This window comes from Cetorhinus maximus, chromosome 2, assembly GCF_964194155.1.
Source record: "Cetorhinus maximus chromosome 2, sCetMax3.hap1.1, whole genome shotgun sequence".
NCBI classification, from domain to species: Eukaryota; Metazoa; Chordata; class Chondrichthyes; order Lamniformes; family Cetorhinidae; genus Cetorhinus; species Cetorhinus maximus.
The window spans coordinates 151,083,458-151,104,638 of NC_135880.1; the positions used below are offsets into that span (position 1 = coordinate 151,083,458).

Sequence of the window (21,181 nt, forward strand, 5' to 3'; positions counted from 1 at the left end):
TACAACTCCAATATGACCTCTCTACTTTTGTAATCCACGTCTCAATTGATAAAGTCAAGTGTCCCGTATGTCTTTTTCATCACCCCACTAACATGCCCCTCTGCCTTCAGAGATCAATGGACACACATGCCAAGGTCCCTTTGTTCCTCAGAATTTCCTGGTGTCATGCAGTTCATTGAATACTTCCTTGTCAAATTACTCCTTCCAAAGTGTATCACCTCACACTTTTCAGGGTTAAATTCCATCTGCCACTTATCTGCCCATTTGACCATCCCATCTATATCTTCCTGTAGCCCAAGACACTCAACCTCACTGATAACCACCTGGCCAATCTTTGTGTCATCCGCAAACTTACTAATGCTACCCCCCACATAGTCATCTATGTCATTTATATAAATGACAAATAATAGGGGACCCAGCACAGATCCCTGCGGTATGCCACTGTACACTGGCTTCCAGTCACTAAAGCATCCTTCTGTCATCACCCTCTGCCTCCTACAACTAAGCCAATTTTGAATCCACCTTATCAAATTACCCTGTATCCCATGTGCATTTGCCTTCTTTATAAGTCTCCCATGTGGGACCTTGTCAAAGGCTTTGCTGAAATCCATATAAACTACATCAAATGCACTACCCTCATCTACATACCTGGTCACCTCCTCAAAAAATTCAATCAAATTTGTTAGGCATGACCTCCCTCTGACAAAGCTATGCTGACTATTCCTGATCAAACCTTGCCTCTCCAAGTGGAGATAGATACTCTCCTTCAGAACTTTCTCCATTAGTTTCCCTGGTTCCCAGTTGAGCTGGGATGATGACAGCTCTTTTGAAAGGGAGTGTCTGACGATATCAGCCAGCATATGGCCAGGTTGGAAAGTTGCATAATCAGTACTTTAGCAGTAATGTGGTCAAGATGGCAGGAAGTGGGTCTCGTGGATGTGATAACCTCAGAAATAGCATAAGGGGAGCTGGTAGAGAAATAGAGATAGACGGGGTTCAGGGCTGGGGCAGGGAGCAATCCGGGGAGTCTGGGAACTGTAGAGTAGATTTTTGGAGTGGTTACAGCAAAGAAGGACGTCATTCAACCCCCTGTGACCTTGCCAGCTCTCTGCAAGAGCAATTCACCTAGTGCCACCAACCCTCCCCTCCCTTACCCCATGCCCCCACCACTCTTTCATTTACCCTGTAGGCCTTTGGCACTTTGAGCAAAGTGAAGGAGAGGAATCAGTAGACAATGGTGCCAATGTGGAAACAAACATTCCATGGACTCCTCACACTTCTTTTAAACAAGAAGTGAAGGTGGAGGGGGGCAGGGGAATGCTGTTGTTAGTGGATGATTCTTGAATATATTTGGCTGAGAAAAGTGAGGCCTAGTACAGCTTGACATGATCCAGCACACTCGGAGGGGAGATTGCTGGTTTTATTTACAAGTCTACTGGTAAATCACAACATGGAGAAAATCAGCATCTTAGCCAATAATTCAGCTGGGAACACAGAAACAAAGCACAAAACTAGGCAGCCAGGTTAGGAATAGAAGTCTGAGAGACACAGTCCTTGTCTTCAAAAGTTAAATATAGCTAGATCAATTTTTGCCATTGGAAGTCACCTGAAAGAAATGCTAAATGCGAAAAACTCTCACAAAAAGATACATGGTTTATGATTGGCCTTTAAACTTTTGAGGAGAGAAGCAAGGCTTGCTTTGACTGTTATTCTGCATTTTAACTTGTTCTACGAAAATAAAGCAACTTCATAGCTAGCATTGTCTCACCATGTTTCAGTCTATATTCATCTAAGGCAAGACGCTAAACCTGAAAGAAAGTTCCCTACACACAGCCATTTATTAAAGGCAATAGTTGAGTGCCCATATCTCTTTCATTGACCCTGTACCAGGAGTGAAACATTCTTATGAGCTAAAAGTGGTGATGGTTGGTGTGGGGACAGCTGATATGGGCAAAGGCCTAGCATACATAGAGTTTCAAATGTGTTGTATGACAATGATGATCCAAGTAGGCATCAACATTTCTGTAAAGATTGGCCTGCATCATAAATACATTGACATAGCATTCTTCACATAATAATAACAATGCAGAAAAACTAGAAGGAAGGGAAGTCCCAGAAATCCTAGCCAAATATTTTCTTAGGGTTCAATCCAGGGCCTATTGTGAGTTTGTTAATCTTGATCAGGTTGGTATAGGGCCATATGGTAGCAGTGGCCCTTTGGGTTAGAGAGCAGAGTACTGGATGAGGGTTCTTGCACACAATCATTCTTTAGGGCCAACTATTGGAAGCTTTGAAGATCAGGTAAAGACAGGGCCAGCCCTGGCTGCAATAATCTTCATTGAATAGCTTACAAACACTCATTCTCAAAATTCTCATGTAAAGAATAACAAGGTGTCAGTGTGGTTTGTAATTTGGGGAAAGCCAATTCGTCCTCAGGTATGAGACAAAGAAACTGTACTGAGTAGGATTTATTTTTATTTAAAATGTCCCATGGAATTGTCTGTTTAAGTAGATCACCCATGAAAACTGAACATGCTCACCGGTTGATCTGTACGATTGATTCCAATTAGGAAAAGCAACTCGGCCACAAAAAGACTGATGCAGAGGTTTTTATGAATAGTGTTTCGATCACTCTGAAGTCCGTGAAAGAAACAAAAAGTGAAGATGCAGATCAGGAGACAGACAAGTGATATCAGGATACCGACCCAGGTAATAACTTCCAACAGCAGTTCATGGACAGGGTCACTAAACTGGGAACACAGAAAGGAAATTATCAGTCAATAGACAAGTGTTAGTTAACCTATACAGTACATCAACCTACTCTTATTGCAGTCTGGCAAGATAAATCATCAACCAAATCCTTAATGTTACCTTTGATTGCAGAAAATCATTTTCAACAAACACACAGGCATATGTGGCTTCATTCTCTTAACATGCTTTCTTCATTGAAATAAATCATTTCTACTTATTATAAGCATGTGTGGCACAGATCTCAACAGTCATATGACAATGAGAAGATAGACACGGAACCAAAGACTGATGAATTATAATTGTCAATTTTTTTTGATATTTCAACTTCTGTTTGTAAGAAGCAACTTGCATTTTCACAGTCCCCTCAAAGATGTTCCAAAATAATGTATGCACTAATTTTAAAGTGCAGTCATTGTGGGACTTTCACATTTGCTTAAATAACAACAAACTGTATTTTTTCAGGCAGCTTAGCTTGAATGAGCAAAGTAAGTCAAAATACAAGAAATTGTCCTATTCTCCAGGTAATGCCATGGGACTTTTTACATCCAACTGTGTCGTACCTGGCTCAGTGATAATACCCCTGGCTCTGCCAATCAACTTTACTGAAAAAACAGATTTTCTGGTCACTATATTGCAGTTTTGTGATAGTTTGCTGTGCACAAATTGGTTGCCTCCATATCTACAGCATAACAGTGACTATACTTTAAAAGTACTACACCAGTTGTGAAGCTTTGGGGCATTCAGAGGTTGTGAAAAGCACCATATAATTGCAAGGCCTCTTTTGTTTCTTTCTTTCTTGACAGACTTGTGCACATTATCTAGGCTGAGATCTCAAATGCTGTACTGAGGGTGTACTACATTGTCGGAGTTCCAATATCTTCAGAATGAGACGTTAAACAGATTTTTAACAGACGATAAACTAACCTGCTCTCTCTGATGAACATAAACTTTTCCTGGTACTTTGAATAACAAGAAGTTCTCCCGTTACCCTGGCCAACATTTATCCTTCAACTGACACCAGCAAAATAAGTTATATGAGTATGTATCTCATTGTATTTGTGGGATCTTGCTGTACCCCCTACGTTATAGCAGTGGCTACAAAAGTAATTAATTAGTTATGAAGCACTTTGATAGAGCATTAAAATGCAATGTCCCTAAACTTGTCTTGTTGGTAGCTGGCAGCAAGTAAAAATAAGACATATCCACATAGTGTGTGACTCAAATCCAACTGAGATGCATGGTGGTTCACTCATCATAACTCTGGCAGGAAACTGTCCGAGTACCCAGGAAAATGGCAAAGGCATTGTCACTTTCCTGCTTGCTTTACAAAGGGTGTAACCTCCTTCTGTCCTTTACAAAGCAACAGCTGGGGGCGGGGAGCTGGGATACAATGAGATACATACTCATATAACTTATTTTGTTGGTGTCAGTTGAAGGATAAATGTTGGCCAGGGTAATGGGAGAACTTCTTGTTATTCAAAGTACCAGGAAAAGTTTATGTTCATCAGAGAGAGCAGGTTAGTTTGTCTGTTAAATCTGTTTAACGTCTCATTCTGAAGATATTGGAACTCCGACAATGCAGTACTCCCTCAGTACAGCATTTGAGGTCTCAGCCTAGATAATGTGTTCAAGTACTTAGGTTGGGAATGGGGTGCGGTGGAGAGAAATGAACTCCCCATGCCTGTCAAGGACCTGGTATATTAATGGAGGAAGGTATGGGCATCGATTTGAGGCATACCAACTTGTCCAGATGTGTGCCTAACCAGTAGGATCTGGGTCAGGACAGTGACATGGACTGCCAAATCAAAATTTGAATGTATTTTTAAAAAAATTGTCAACCCTCTGCCTAAGGGCCTTTGTGGGCAGGGTCAGGGCCAGCAGCAATGTTCCCTTTAAAACCTATAACATACATTTTTAACAAGTTACCATAGGAAGAAAAAGGAAGAATATCGTCCCAGCCATAGATACAGCAACCTGCAAGTCCACAAATTACCAGATTTACTGAATGCTGAACACATTAAATTTATCCTGGAAGCATTTGAACTGAATACCTGTAGGTTTTGAGCTCAGTACCATAACCACCACACTGCTATACACGAGAGAGGCATGTGTTAGTTTTTATATTGTAGCTTGCATTTAAGTCATTAGACAAGAGAGTTCCATTGGTAGCAATAGCTCAAGACAAGGATTTTTTGGTTCAATTTGACAAGCTCAAAATACAAAGAGGTACAAGGGCCTATGCATTATTATCTGGAGGTCTGGGCTAGGAATCCAAAATTTTTCACACTCCCTAAAAATGCCCTTGTGTTTTTAATGTATTGAATGTCTTTGGGATCAATCTTCCTTTTGTAATTCCATGAACTAGCTTCAGCAGAATGACTAGATCCTTGGTACTAACTCGCCCAAAGGTCATCTTACTAAATCTTAATAACTCTTTCAACTTACCTCCTGCTCGTCACTTTCTGCCTCCAGCTCGTCATCTCTACTGATTCTGTCTCTCTCGAATCGCCACATTTCTCTCCCACTCACCAACCCTTCTGCTCATTGCTGCTCCCGCTCACCAACCCTCGCATTCGGTGCCTCCTTCCCACTCACCAACTCTTCTACTTACCAACCCATGTGTTCACTGCTTACCAGCCACTCGCCGCCTCCCTCCTCATCCCTCCCATCCCTGCCCCTTCCACTTGCTGCTTCTCCCGTTCGCCACTCCCCAACCCCGAACTCTCGCTGTGAGTGAGGGCTCAGGAGAGGAATGGTGAGAGGGAGGAAGTGAGTGATGGAGTGAGATGGGCTGTGTGCTCCAGGGTGACGGAGGGAAGCTGCAAGCTGGATGGTCGGGGTCGGAAGCAGTCAGTGGGAGGGTTGGGGGGAGAAGCGGCGAGGGGGAGGGAAGCTGTGAGTGGGAGGGTCGGGGAGGGAAGCGGTCAGTGGAAGGGTCGGGGGGAGAAGAGGTGAGGGGGAGGGGAGTGGTCAGTGGGAGGGATGGGGAGGGAAAGCGGCAAGTGGAGGGTCGGGGAGGGAAGAGGTGAGTTGGAGGGTCGGGGAGGGAAGCTGTGAGTGGGAGGGATGGGGAAGGAAGGGGTGAGTGGGACGGTCGGGGAGGGAAGAGGTGAGTGGGAGGGAAGCAGCAAGGGGGAAGGTTGGGGAGGGAAGCGGTAAGTGGTAGTGTCGGGGAGGGAAGCAGTAAGTGGAAGGGTCAGGTAGGGAAGTGGCGAGTGGGAGAGTCAGGTAGGGAAGCGGCAAGGTGGAGGGTCAGGGAGGGTAGCAGTGAGTGGGAGGGTCAGGGAGGGAAGCGGCAAGGTGGAGGGTCAGGGAGGGTAGCAGCGAGTGGGAGTGTCAGGGAGGGAAGCAGTCAGTGGGAGAATGTTGGAGGGAAGCGGTGAGGGGGAGGGTCAGGGAAGGAAGCGTTGAGTGGGAGGGTCGGGGAGGGAAGCGGTGAGGTGGAGGGTCAGGGAGAGAAGCACTGAGTGGGAGGGTCAGGGAGGGAAGTGGCGAGGTGGAGGGTCAGGGAGGGTAGCAGTGAGTGGGAGGGTCAGGGAGGGAAGCAGTCAGTGGGAGAATGTTGGAGGGAAACTGTCAGTGAGAGGGTGTTGGAGGGAAGCGGTGAGCGGGAGGGTCGGGGAGGGAAGCGGTGAGGTGGAGGGTCAGGGAGAGAAGCAGTGAGTGGGAGGGTCAGGGAGGGAAGTGGCGAGGTGGATGGTCGGGGAGGGAAGGGTAGTGTGAGCTCTGATTCCATTGTTGCACAGAGTAATTGCGCTGGGGAGAGAGGGAGAAACCCGAGATTGAGATGGGTCCAATGGCTAGGAGTGGGAGCTGAAGGCTTCGGGAGGGTGTCTGCATGCTGTTCAATTTCACGTGTGTATTAGTCAGGCTGATTGACCGCTTCGAGCTCCAGAAACTGACACATGTGAATTCCGGCTCTTAATTCCACTTGATGAATCATGTCAGGCTTTTGTCTGTTAATTTCCTGTCATGGGGATATCTACCAGTTCTTTGCTTGTGGGTTAGAGTGGCAGTCAACCTCCTGTTACCATCAGAACATGCAGGGCTGCAACAATTAAGTGCACAGCACTTGATGGGCCATTGAGCAATCGTGCCGGTGTGCAACTGGTCAACAGTGTGGAATCCCCCCTTGAATCTGTGGTGTGGCGAAGACTGAAGCTTCCAGGCATGAGGACAAGTAGGTGTGAGAGATAGATCTGAAGCAGTGCATGCACCCGCTGCCCCATGTTTATTAAGCCTCCCATTGACCTTGCAAACTTTGATGGCACAGTATAGGAGGGCATTGGCACCAACAACTGGGATTGGATCTCTTGGAATTTTGGCCTCAAAAAGGTTTACATTCACTACCAGGCAAATTAAATAAAAATTCTGAAGACTGATTTTGAATGTGTTTTCCAAGTATTGAGATGAAAGAGCCTATCAACTTGGGGGTTGCGGTGGCATAGTGGTATGGCCACTGGACTAGTAACCCAGAGGCCCAGGGTAATGGACTGGGGACCTGGGTTCCCAGGGCAGATGGTGAAATTTGAATTCAACAAAAATCTGGAATTAAAAGCTGAATGATGACCATGAAACGATTGTCACAAAACCCCAACAGGTTCTCTAATGCTCTTTAGGGAAGGAAATCTGCTGTCCTTACCTGGGCTGGCCATGACTCCAAACCTACAGCAATCTGGTTGACTTTTAAATGCCCTCTGAAATGGCCTAGCAAGCCACTCAGTTGTATCAACCTGCTAAAAAGTCCAAAAGGAATGAAACTGGATGGACCACCCAGCATCAACCTAGGCACCAGAAATGACAACAGCAATCTCAGCCCTGTCAAGCCTGCAAAGTCCTTCTAACAGAGTAAAGGGAAGACCTTTTAGAACAGAGATGAGGAGAAACTTCTTTCGCCAGAGAGTGGTGAATCTATGGAATTCATTGCCACAGAAGGCTGTGGAGGCCAGGTCATTGAGTGTATTTAAGACTGAGATAGATAGGTTCTTGATTGGTAAAGGAATCAAAGGTTACGGAGAGAAGGCGGGAGAATGGGATTGAGAGACTTATCAGCCATGATTGAATGGGGGAGCAGACTCGATGGGCCGAATGGCCTAATTTCTGCTCCTATGTCTTATGGTCTAACATATGGGGGCTTGTGCCAAAATTGGGAGAGCTGTCTCACAGACTAGACAAGCAACAGCCTGACAGTCATACTCATTACAGATAATGTCTCCAACACCATCATCATCATTCCTGGGTAACTACTGTCCCACCAGCAGGACAGACCCAGCAGAGGTGGTGGCACAGTGGTATATGGTCAGGAGGGAATTAGCCTTGAAGACCTCAACATTGATTCTGGACTCAATGGGATTCACATGGCACCAGGTCAAATGTGGGCAAGGAAACCTCCTTGTGATACCTCCCACAGCTGATAATCAGTACTCCTCCATGTTGAACACCACTTGGAGGAAGCACTGAGGGTAACTAGGGCATAGAATGTACTCTGGGTGGGGGACTTCAACCTCCATCACCAAGAGTGGCTCGGTAGCAGACTGAGCTGGCCGAGTCCTAAAGGGCATAGCTGCTAGACTGGGTCTGTAGCAGGTGGTGAGGGGACCAACAAGAGGGAAAAAAATACTTGACTTCATCCTCACCAACCTGCTGGCCGCAGATGCATCTGTCCATGAGAGTATCAGTGTGAATAACCACTGCACAGTCCTTGCGGAGATGAAGTCCAGTCTTCACATTGAGGCTACACTCCACCGCATGATGTGGCATGACCAACGTGCTAAATGGAATTGATTTCGAACAGATCTAGCAACTCAAGACTGGGCAACGATGAGGTGCTATGGGCCATTAGCAGCAGCAGAACTGTACTCAACCACAATCTGTAACCTCATGGCCCAGCATATCCCCCTTCTACCATTACCACCAAGCTAGGGGATCAAGGACTACTTGCATATCAAACAGCGTAGGCAGCAAGTGATAGACAGAACTAAGCAATTCCACAATCAATGGACCAGATCTAAGCTCTCCACCCACAGATTGCCGCCTTGGTCCCAAATGGGCCCTACTCTTTCCCTGGTTATCCTCTTCCCATTGACATACTTATAGAATATCTTGGGATTTTCCCTACTTTTACCAGCCAGAGCTTTCTCATATCCCCTCTTTGCTCTCCTAATTGCTTTCTTAAGCTCCACCAATGCCTCCACTGATTTGCTTCCCTTGTACCTGCTAAAAGCCTCTCTTTTCCTTCTCATCGTATCCTGAATATCTCTGGTCATCCATGGTTCCCTGGGCTTGTTACTCCTTCCTATCACCCTGGAGGGAACATGTTGAGCCTGTACCCTCCCCATTTCCTTTTTGAACGCCCCCTACTGCTCTTCTGTAGATTTCCCCACAAGTAGCTGTTCCCAGTCTACCTTGGCCAGATCCTGCCTTATTTTACTAAAATCCGCTCTCCCCCAATCCAAAACATCTTTTTGCAACTTGTCTATTTCTTTGTCCATAAAAAGCTTGACACCATCCAGAAAAAAGCAGCCCACTTGATTGGCACCGCATTCACAAACATTCACGCCCTCCACCACCTACGCAGAGTGGCAGCAATGTGTACCATCTACAAAATGCACTGCAGGAATTCACCAAGGCTCCTTAGACAGCACCTTCCAAACGCACAGCCACTACTACCTCGAAGCATAGGGGCAGCAGACACATGGGAGCACCACCACAACCACTTCCATGCCACTCACCACTCTGATTTGGAAATATATTGCCGTTCCTTCACTGTTGCTGGGTCAAAATTCTGGGGCAGGATTTTATGTCCCACGGGTGGGCGTGAGCCCAACCCGATCGGGTGTAAAACAGCACATGATGACATCACTCTAATCCATGTGGTGCAGCTACGGCCAGAGTGCTGCTCGGGAAGGAGTTCCAGGGGCAGGATTTTCGAGTCGTTGGGCGGGTGCGGTAGGCCCAGGAGAGGCCAAGAAACGCCTCCTGCAATTGGCCCCTGACTACGATTTCACGGTGGTTGGCCAATTAATGGTCATCCGGTGTGAAAGCTCAGCGCTGCCAGGGTGGGGACGGGAGGAATGTGAGCGCAAAGGACTGCGCATGCGTGGGGGAGTGCGCATGCGTGGGGGAGTGAGCACTGAAAGCTCCCTGAAGGCACAGAGCTGAGCAATTTTAAAATCAATTTTAAAGCAATGTTAATTGGCCAGCCACTGTGAAATCATGGTCAGAGGCTGATCGCGGGAGGCGTTTCTCGGCCGCTCCTGGGCCTGCCGGCCGCACCTGCCCAACGACTCAAAAATCCTGCCCTTGGAACTCCTTCCCTAACAGCATTATGGCTGTAGCTGCACCACATGGACTAGAGTGGTTCAAGAAGGCAGCTTACCACCTCCTCAAGGGCAATTAGGGATGGGCAATAAATGTTGGCCTAGCCAGCGATGCCCATGTCCCATGAATGAATCAAAAAAAATAATGGAGCGAACCTTGCCCACCAAGATAGTTAATTTGGATTGTAAACTTCAGTGATAGCATTGGATCACAGTGATCTGGAACACCAATCTATTGCACGTAACAATGTATCCCAACGTGCTGGATTGCAAATACTAGACCCTCTCTGGCTGTCGTAGAATTGTAAAATGATACAATTTTATCCTTATGTAAACCACATGGGATTAGCCTGTACAAATTATATTCCAATAACATCCCACAAAGTACTCAGCCAATGTAATTTACTGTACCTACTTTTATATGTCAATGAAATGGTTTCATTTTATTACGACATAAAAAGTAACACATGGCAGAGATCAAGTATAAGGAAGTATACCGCCATAGTGTAATTCTAGGTGTCCATAAACCTTTCAAGCTTTACTTTTTGGCTATTTGAAGTGAACTTCAACTTGCTGAGCCATTTCCAACCATCTGTAATCAAATGTGTGTTCAGTTGTTTTGTACTAAATAGACAGCACAGTAAGTTGCATCAGATTTTTTTTTTTTTGATTATACTCGATCATAGGCAGATCAGAAAAACTCCTGTAATTTGTGGCACATTCGGAGTTCCAGAGCAAAGCTGTACTCCACCAGCATTATTGTGAGCTGGCTGTTTGGATTACCAACAAATCAGCGAGTATACCCATAACAGCGCACAATGAGAGTTGCTGGTCTGAGATTTATACTCAAATACACACTGCGAGCAATCCATGCAAGACCCAAAAATCTCTTACAAACTCCATGACTCAATAAAAAGGGCACACTGAGGGAAAACATTCTCCTTGTCTGGGAATTCATAACAGTGCAAGGATTCTGTCAGGATATTACACAAAGTAACTCTTTTAGAGTCAACCAATTAAACCAAATTAATAAAATAAGGGATAAATCAAGCACAGCCCCTAAGTCAGGTCAGCTGTAAAACCAAGGACAAAGTTTAAAGGAAACTTACAAACATTAAACCAAAATGTGATTAAGGGGGTCAACAAACCACCCCAGTCCCCACGGCGCCCACCAGGCACGGAATATTACACAAAGTAGAGGTAGGAAGGAGGCTGCACTGCAACAGCTGCAGTCAATAAGCAATCATTGCAACAGCTGCAGATTGGCTTTGAGGCTGAACTATATAACATTAAAGCTGGAGTTAGTCAAGTGTTATTAAACACAGAGTTTAATTTTCTGTAGTGGATTCCTTAAGCACAAACATTTGCTGGTTAGTGTCACTTTGATTGGACACTGCTCTTGCCATGACTTGAACTCAAGTCTATGGAGCAGAGGGTGAAGAGTGTAACGATTTTCCTGTAGATTCAGGTTGACCTATAATAGACTGCAGCTATTATCAATTCTATTTCTTTGTGACTCAACAACCTTCAGTTCCCAGTAGCTGTGCGACTATGAAGTTTTGAGCTGTGGATATTGGCCCACTGAGATGGTAGGGAGGCTGCAACTATGACTGTGACTGCCAACATCTGTGACCTGTTAACCTCCAGAAATTCTAGTGGGCTGTCATTTGACTGGAATAGCTCACCAGCGATCAGAACTGGTGACATTCTCAGCTGACAAATCTTCAGAGCTGGATGAAATAGACTACATCGAGGCATGTATGGTCAATTTAATTGTTAAAGGGGAAGCTCAACGGTTTTAAATATATACAGTTCAGAGTTTTGATCGCAAAGACAACCCAGTGCTCTGCATCAGGTGCTAAACACTTGGAAAGCTTCATCTTATAACAATAAATTTGGTGACACTGTGCAATTCAGTGCATTCTGGTTAGTGTTTTTCAGGTAAAGTCATATGTATTCTGCCACTATTCTGAAGTTGACATCAGCAGAACGAAGCAGATACAGTGTTGACTTCTCTCTTCCACTGAATACAATGTTACAAGCTCCACACAGCTATAGGGTTCAGAACACTTTACAGATAGTATTTTATGTAAATAAAGCTATCAAAATGTTAAATTAAAAAACAGTCTGAGGTCCATTTCAGCAAATTAGAAACCTACAAGTGTTAGAATCTTATTAGGATTCGATGCTTCTGGGGTCAGTAGTTTTTTCCCTCGTTTTCAAAATACAAAATAAAGGTTCTGGTCAGTAAGACAAGTGTCCCTCTGGGTTTTGGCTTGCTCAGCAAATAACATCAGCTGTGGTCATAACAATAGCCAGGAGCTTCAGTCTGGCTGTCCTTCAAGACTCTGTCAATGAGAATGTCCCAGAGCATACAACGTGCGGTCCCACGGTTCAGTGAAGCCTCCCTGGAGATTTTCCTTTAGGGCGTCCAGGAAAGATGGGAGGTGCTGTTTCCCAGGGATGGCAGCAGGAGTCCCTCCTTTCTGACCACAGTGGCCTGGATGGAGGTTGTGGCAGAGATTAGCATCAATGGGGCTTTCTCTGAGGACAGAGGATGAAGGATCTGCTGCACTCCGCCAGGGTAAGTGGCATTGGCTATTCACAGCAAAATGACGCTCATCAGTGTAAGAAGCAGTCCAAGTGCACGGGGATGTCAGACAGGAGTTTGGGTTGAAGCACTCACCAGCAGATGGGACATGTAGATTGGATATGTGCCAGCCACTTCATAGTCTCAATCTTCTATCAGTTGCATGACATCTTGCTTGTTAATCGCTTACTTGAGAGGACTCAGGAGCTGGCATAGACATGCATGCTCCTAAACTGCTCATGCACCCATTGGGATGACTCAACCCTTCTGTATCTCTGCAGGACAAGAACTCGCACAACAGGAAGGGGTGGGCCAAGATGGGAGATGGAATTCTGGACATTAGAGTCCTCACCCCATATTAGGAGCAGGCCGCCAAGAGTACCAGGGAGGAGCAAGACCGTGCCTATGCTGAAGGCGAGATAGGACTCCCCCAGGAAGCCAGTGAGGATGCCTCTAGTCTGCAGTTTTCAGCTGCACCCACATGTGAACACATTGCTTCAATTAAGGAGCTTGCCTAGGCATCCACTAAATCATTCTTTTCTCTATTTCAGATACCAAGAAAAGGGGTAGGCCCACAATGAAGACCAGCCAAAGAACCAGCCCCAACGCTACCTCTGAGGAGGATGCATCAGAAGATGCACCAACATCATTCACCTGCACCTTCCAACAGCACAGATACAGTCACCTCTGAGATTTCACATTCCAGACTAGGATCAGAGTCACAATCTGGTGAGCACATCTCTGACCTGGGTCCACAGCTGGCCGAGGTAATGACAGCCAAGGTCTCTGACTCTTGAAGGACTGCTGGAGACCAGGCCCCTGCTCAGCCCAAGGAAGATGACGAGCCTCTGGACTTGGCCATAAGAGACCTGTCGAAGATACAGAGACAGACAGGGGAACATCAGGCAGAGATGCCAAAGGCCATGTACAGACTGGACCAAAGGCTGGAGGAGTCCGTTCACATTCTGTCTGCTGTTGTGGCTCCGGCATGCAAGCGCTTGGCTGCCTCAAAGGAAAGAGTGGCAGCTGTCTTGGAGACTCAGGTCCAGCAGAACACACAGTGGCTGTCAGATATGCACTCGGACCTGCACTGATGGTGGGGGGACGATTCTGGTGGGCAGGCCTAATAATGATTTGCTGATGTATTACAATGAGGTTCCTGATGTCCGATGGCGGAGAATGCGGCCCACCATCAGTGGGCTGAGCGGACAATCGCAAACTGGTTTCATGCCATATTGCCTGCTCACGTCACCAAACACGTCCAACACTGGTGGGCACGGAAAATTCCAGCCAATGTTATCATTTATTGTGAGGGGACTTGAATACAAAAGTAGGGAGGTTATGCTTCTGTTATACAGAGCGCTAGTGAGGCCACATCTGTAGTACTGTGTACAGTATTGGTCTCCTTATTTAAGGAAGGATGTAAATGCGTTGGAAGCAGTTCAGAGAAGGTTTACCAGACTAATACCTGGAATGGGTGGGTTGTCTTATGAGGAAAGGTTGGCTAGACTAGGCTTGTATTCGCTGGAGTTTAGAAGAGTAAGAAATGATTTGATTGAAACATATAAGATCCTGAGGGGTCTTGACAAGGTGATGTGGAGAGGATGTTTCCTCTTGTGGAAGAATCTAGAACAAGAGGTTACTGGTTAAAAAGAAGGGGTCGCCCATTTAAAACGAAGATGACGTGAATTTTTTTCTCTCAGAGGGTCATGAGTCTTTGCAACTCTCTTCCTGAAAAGGCGGTGGTAGCAGACTCATTGAATATTTTTAAGACAGAGATGGATAGATGCTTGGTAAGCTAGAGGGTGATAGGTCATCAGGGTGGGATGCAGATTTGAAATTACTATCAGATCAGCCATGATCTTATTAAATGGTGGAGCAGACTCGAGGGGCCGAATGGCCTACTCCTGCTGCTTGCTCGTATGTACAGATACCTGAGGTGTGGGAGAACGAAGTGCTGTGCAGATTCTAATGTATGTTTTTAGCACCACAGCCCTGTATATTCCAGTTTGGCACATGCAAAGGATTAAATCACCAGAAGGGCAGACATTAAGTAGTGCAATTTAATTCAGGAATCTTAATCAAGGTACACTAGAGCAAAGTATAATGTCTGTAACCAAAAAGGAGCTGGGTCTTCCAGCCAGCAGAGGATAGAAGCCAAAAAGTAAAGGAAATGACTCGATAGCTTACTGTGCCATGGAATCTGTTAGCTATCAGATTGTCACGGGCTTATCTGCTGCGTCAAACCCCTGCTACGGCCTTTGCATGTGGCTTGGCAACATCCTGGCCCTGGTCAGCTCCATCTTCTTCACTGTCTTCATTGAATATCTGAGCCTCATCTTTAGGGGGTCTATCGTCTACTCAATCCTGGATCTTGTGGAGGCACGGGCAGCATTGTTCCTCTCATCAGCGGCACTCTGCGGATGGCGAACTGGCATCATCAGTCAGTTCTCTGGGGGGTATCCCTTGTCCCTAAGGAGCCAGCCCTCCAATTGCTGAGGTTCTTCAGAAACCTTTGGCACCTGGGAGTGGTTCAGAATGTAGGTGTTGTGGGAGCTCTCTGTGAACCGTTCACAAGCTTACAGGATTTACTTTCCGTGATCACATTTGAGCTGCAGAGTGGAATCCATTTCTATTGATGAATGTGACTGACTGTTGCCAGGGAGCTCTCAAGGTCACATGTGTGTAGTCAATAGCCCCTTGCACTTGCGGGAAATCTGAGATTGCTACAAAACCCCAAGCTCTTGCAGCCTGGCTTTCAGGATGCAGGTGGAATTGGACAAATTGTTGTGCTCTCCTGAACAGGGCATCTGTCGCTTCCTGGATGCGCTTGTGTGTCACTGACTGGGAGATGCCACACAGGTAACCAATGGAGCCCTGGAAGAAACAACTGGCAAAGAAGTTTAAGGCAGTGGTGACCTTTAATGACACAGGTATGGGATTGCCTCCAAGTCCTTGTGGAGATGTGTGCAACCACATTCTGGGACATTCAAAAGTGTTTCCGGCATTGCCTTTTGCTCATCTGTAGATAGGTATTCATGGTCGGGCCAATGCTCAATGTTGCAGTGACCCTGGTCGTCAGCAGCCTGAACTTCTTGAGGCCCACTGCCTCTTGCTGCTCTGGCCATTGCACCTCCTGGCTCTGTGCCAACTTTCAACAGGCCCACCCCCTCCTCACCAGGAACTGGGCCAGTGGAAAGGCAGGGTTACCTGAAGCCTATATCATCTAGGCCTCAGTGGATCTGTGAACGAATTGAAAATAAATCTAGTGAGCATTCCTTTGCAGGTTTGCTCCATCTCAGAGCCACTGAGCCATTGCTAAACCCTGTGCCTGTGAAGGACGCCCTGGAGGAACAAAGATGGGTGTTCCTTCCCTTTATATATGACTGTGCATGGAGACATTGCTCTTTGACCAGGGTGATGAAAGCCATGTGCGAGAACCCGCCCTCTGACACTATTCAGCTTGCTTCTACTACCCTCGAGGCTCTACAGAGAGACGATTGCCTTGGCAGCATTGAAAGACTAACCACAATAGTCCTTGTCAGCCACGACCATTCATCTGGGAGGGTGAAAGTTTGGAGGTGGGAGTTAGCTGTCATCCACCGGCCACGCCCCGAGGCAGCATCCACCTCTCACTCTGCCTCTGACAGCAGCAGATGGCAAATCGCACAGAATGAACAGCAGATCTCGATGTTATGATACCCATGAGTCAGGATCAAACCTGCTACCGTGTGGGTTTCACCATAGAGAGGGTAACACAACTTAGCATGGCTGTCATCCAGTTGCCTCATGATTATTAGGGTGTCCCTTTAGTTAGCCAATTGCGCTTAACTTGAACTCCACCAGTGCCCTCAGTTCAAACCCCAGGACCCCAATGTCGACAGCACCAACCCTGCCCTCTAGGGCCACCTCCCTACAACCTTTCCAACAAGATCCCTCCCTCCATCCCACATGGCTGCCTCTTCACATTCCCTTGCTTCCCCTTTCCCTGTCCTGCACAGGCTGTCTTCATTCCCTGGATAGCCTCCCTCCTTTCGCCTACATCCTGTGTCCAGCCTTCACTCCACCCTTCCATCCTACCTCCCCTTCCACCCTCAGCCCTCCTCCCATTTCCAGCCTTCGCATAGTTTGTCCTACCGGCACCCAATGTGAGTCAAGAGTTGTGAGCACAAATTTGTTCACAAAAAGGCCAAAGCAGCATTTACTCACCTCAAAGTTATGGGAGAAGTCAAACTCTCCAGGGATGTACGCCACTTATATACAGCCGTATATGTGACCGTTCTAATTTCTGACTGGTGGGGAACTTAATTTGGAGGGGGATCTTAATTCCAGTGACGTGGCCTTTTAATGAGCATGCAAAACATACTAATGCATGCAAAAGGGCTTCCCGACATTATTCGTCAGGAAGCTCAGCCTGGCTTTAACCTGGCTTTAAAATCTCAAGAACTTAATTGCTAAAGTTCATCCCACCATCGGGAAACTGATTTTTGGCCTCCCACTAAATTAAGTTCCACCGTCCACCAAGCTTCTCGCTGCTGGCGGGATCGGAAGATTCCGCCCAATGTCTGTATATACACAATGGAAAATAAAATGTCATTGCCAGGTACCAGGACAGAAATGGTAAGAAAAAAACTATTAAAACTAACAGAACAACATAAGTACAACATCTGAACTGATTAAAAACCAGGTACAACTAATTGCCAGCAACAAGATCAAACAAGTTGCCTGAAATCCCTGACTGTGTTGCTTCCAAGTGCAGGCACAATAATGCCTATAAATCTAGACTCTTCCACACAAACACTGCAATGAAAATGTATAATGACCTCAAATATATGGGTATGTGCTTTCCATGAATTTAAAAATAGGGTTACCAAAGGAAAAGGTCCATTTATGCCAATTAAGGAACTTGTTTTCCTCTTGTAGGAACATCAATAGTAAAGTGCAGTTAATGGCAAAGAAAATAAAAAGAGATGGGATGAGAATCCCAAACATCACTGATAGAGAAAAAAAAAGAAAGGAACAATCTCAGTGGCACTTTCCTGTGACTTTTCCTGATTTGGAAAAAAATGGAGTATTAATAAATAATAAATAAAACAAATATTATACAAGGCTTTAAAAATTGTACTATATTTGATGTCTTATTAACAAATTTAAATGTTTCTAGATCTCCCTTTCTTTCTAGTCACATATCAAAAATATTTTAGCCTGTGGTATTGATAGGGTTTCACACAAAAACACAATTGTAATTTTGTGTGGGGAGGGAGAAACATTTCAGATTTTTGCATGTTATTCCCCCACCCCTCTAAAATTATAGTTGAGAAATAAGACATTGTTTGTATAAAGAAATAACCCAAGCTCAAAATCCAAATGAAAATTCTAACTAATTTTAGCATGTGAAACAACTGAATCGATGAAAGAGCTTTAATCAGACAAACAAGGTGAAGATCTTAATGTGGCTCAGGTTCAATCTCTGTACTATAAAAAATAAGAAGGGATTTAGCACGTAGAAAGACTGTGCATCCTACATTTGGAATTGTGCTTTGTTCAACTCCTTTCATATGACTATGAAAAGGCTCAGCATATGTTGGAACTCTTTACTTGTGTTATTCAGTTTTCTTCACTTGGGGAGATAGTATATTTCTGTGAACCACTGTCAAATAGCTAATAATTGGCTTGATTCTTGTTAAATTAATTTATTTTTGCTTGCCCAGTGATATCAGGTACCTGCAACTAGTATTATTACGGAGGATCTCGATAAAAAAGATCAATTTGACTTCCACAATAAGCAATCTTCCAGTGCTTGGAGATGAAGACATTTATCTTCTTACCTTGACGTCTTTGTGTGCCATGAGGACAGCAAAGTTTGTCAGATGATTGCAGGAGCATGTGGTATGTGTCCTGTTTGACCCCAGCATTCTGCAGCCCTGTGTGGACCAATACCCTGTCATTGTGCGCTTCGAGTAGCTCCAGAATGAACAATTTGGGTTAAAATTGTTTTGGAGCTGAAACAAAGAAAAATATATAAAATATTTCATACTGTGACAAGTACCATCTCTCCCCATGAGTCAGTTCTTCAAGACATCCATTCCCTTAGTCAAGAAGCAATCTGTTACATGTCACATTTTCCATGTAGAAGCTATAAAATTCAGATTGCTATCAAGCACTTCACTATTACCAAATTAGTTCTTTGGTTTTGATTAATTTGAAGCCACAACTAAAATCAACTCTGTAAAAACCATCTGCTTCATTTGCAATTCAGATCAGTTAATTTAACAGTTCCTGCCAATCGTACATTACAGTGACCCCATTTGATTATTAAAATGGCAGTGGCCACTGAACATTGAAAGAGAATTGTGAGTCAGCAAGCCTGTCATCAGACCTTGATTTTAACAGGTTACATGGAGTACATGCTACTTAGTTGTTTACCGGTAACATCTTAATAAGAACTAATAAAAAGCCAGCCAGCCAGGAATTAAAATGGAAAAATACAGCCTAGCAATTCTTCAACTTCTTTGAAGGCATTACAAAAAAATTAAAGTGGATCTAGCTATGATATAGCTTATTTGGGATTTCCAAAAGCTTTTGGCAAATTCCTACATGAAAAGCTTCTGACTAAACTGAACATCGTGAATTGAGAGTAAAACATGAGTTTAGTTAAAAGATAGCAGACTGACAACAGTGAGAGTCATGGCAGATTGAGGGAATGTGTTGAGAGGAGTTCTGCAGAAAGCATTGTTGGAGCTCTTCTTGTTTTTCATCAGCACAAATAGCATTAGTAAGTCTCTCAAATCTACAGTAGAATGGGGAAAGCCATGGGGACAGAAGAGGTAATTTATGGTTTGAAGGAGCTTTAGAATAGTTATACAATTGGACAGACAAATCAAAGTTATTAGCAAAAAACAACACAATTATGCAATAAATTAAAAGCATTAGCACAAGGACCATTAGATGTGAAACATCTCAACTGTTAGTGACTAATAACAAACCTTTAAATGTCTTTTTATACATGTATTCACAACATTAGTAGCAAACAGCACCAACCTTCCCCTTAGAAATGGCTCTAGTTTTCATTATCTAGGTGATGTGAAAAAGTAATTAATAAAGCTTTTACAATGTTTACTTTATTATAGCCACAGTAGTAGATTACAATGTCAAATTTTGGAATTATGACAATGGTAGATCTCTGTGAAATTTATATTAAAAGCTCTAATAACAAGTTAAATGTAGCTCTCAAGAGAATAGAATAATAGAGCTGGAAAATCTAGTTTAACTTACAGACCAAGAGGGAGAATCTGAGGCCTCCCACCCAGCAAAAACAGTGCCTTGAAAAAAAATGTGCGGAAAAACTTACTGTGGCTGTTATCTGGATAGGTGGCTCCATGCAAGCACGCAGTTAATTAAGGTGTTTAAATCAGGATGCTGATGTCAATCAGGCCCAATGCAATTTTGAGACTTAAGAATGCCATCTCATTTTAACCCCTTCCAATGCACATCTCCCGCAGAACTAAGGTGGTTAAAATCAATTCCATTGGGTCAGACTACCAATTTAGTTGTCTACAATACCCAAATTCTTTTTAAACTATTATTTAGAGCATTCAAACAAAAACGAACAGTTTACCTGAACTTTATCGCCCAAATGAATATTTGAAAACTGTCAACAGGTCTGACTGACATGACAACGCTGAAAATATCTCATTGCTCCTGTCAAATCAGGTTATATCAAAGTGAATGTTCAAGCAATGCTAATAGTACTGGAGAGATGTGTAAAGACTCATCAACTTTCAAGCAAACTATTATGAAGAAAATCAATACATGGATTCAGAGCTTGATTATGCTTTAAACATCTCTTTAGTTCTTAAAATAATAGATGAAACGAGGCTGCAATTCCCAGATGGCTGGCTGGCAATTTGACAACATCTTGCCTTTGGCTCCCAATGTCTGGGGCTCTGAGACAGCATCTCCCTTCACTAGTCAGGTAAATTCCTCCTGCAGTTAACAGGACATCCTGGGATCAGGACTCAAAAAATCTGGATAGTTTCTGGAAATATTTTGCATAATTTAAGTATTCTGGGAAAATACACACAGAACAGACCATCATATATACTTTGCCACAGTGCCTTGCTAGTTTCTTTTTACTTTTCTAAGCAAATTGAAATACCACAGATCACAGATCTGTGGATTACTACCTGAGCCATGAGAAAATTCCATAAGGTCAATACTAGGGAGGTGGTAGTGCAATGGCAATGTCACTGGACTAGTAATTCAGAGTCCCAGGCTAATGCTTTGAGTTCATGGGTTCAAATCCCACCATTGAATTGAAAATTAGTCTCAGTAATGGTGATCATGAAACCATCTTCAATTGTCATAAAAACCCATATGGTTCACTATGTCCTTTAAGGAAGAAAATCTGCCATCCAAAACCCAGTCTGGATTACACGTGACTCCAGACCCACAGCAATGTGGTTGACTCTTAACTGGCCTCTGAAATGGCCTAGCAAGCCACTCAATTTGAGGGCAATTA

At 44.5% G+C, this 21,181-nt stretch overlaps 1 protein-coding gene across 4 annotated transcripts in view; it reads right to left on the reverse strand.

The window, feature by feature from the left end:
• Nucleotides 1-21,181, reverse strand: part of LOC144698702 (adhesion G protein-coupled receptor L3-like) — an 891,299-nt gene that overhangs the window by 121,414 nt on the left and 748,704 nt on the right. For all 4 annotated transcript variants that reach the window (XM_078570511.1, XM_078570510.1, XM_078570509.1 and 1 more), the window contains 2 exons: nt 18,489-18,662; nt 2,541-2,750 (listed from right to left, as the gene is read on the reverse strand). In XM_078570511.1, the coding sequence (XP_078426637.1) occupies nt 2,541-2,750; nt 18,489-18,662 (384 nt within the window). The remainder of the gene's footprint in view (nt 1-2,540; nt 2,751-18,488; nt 18,663-21,181) is intronic.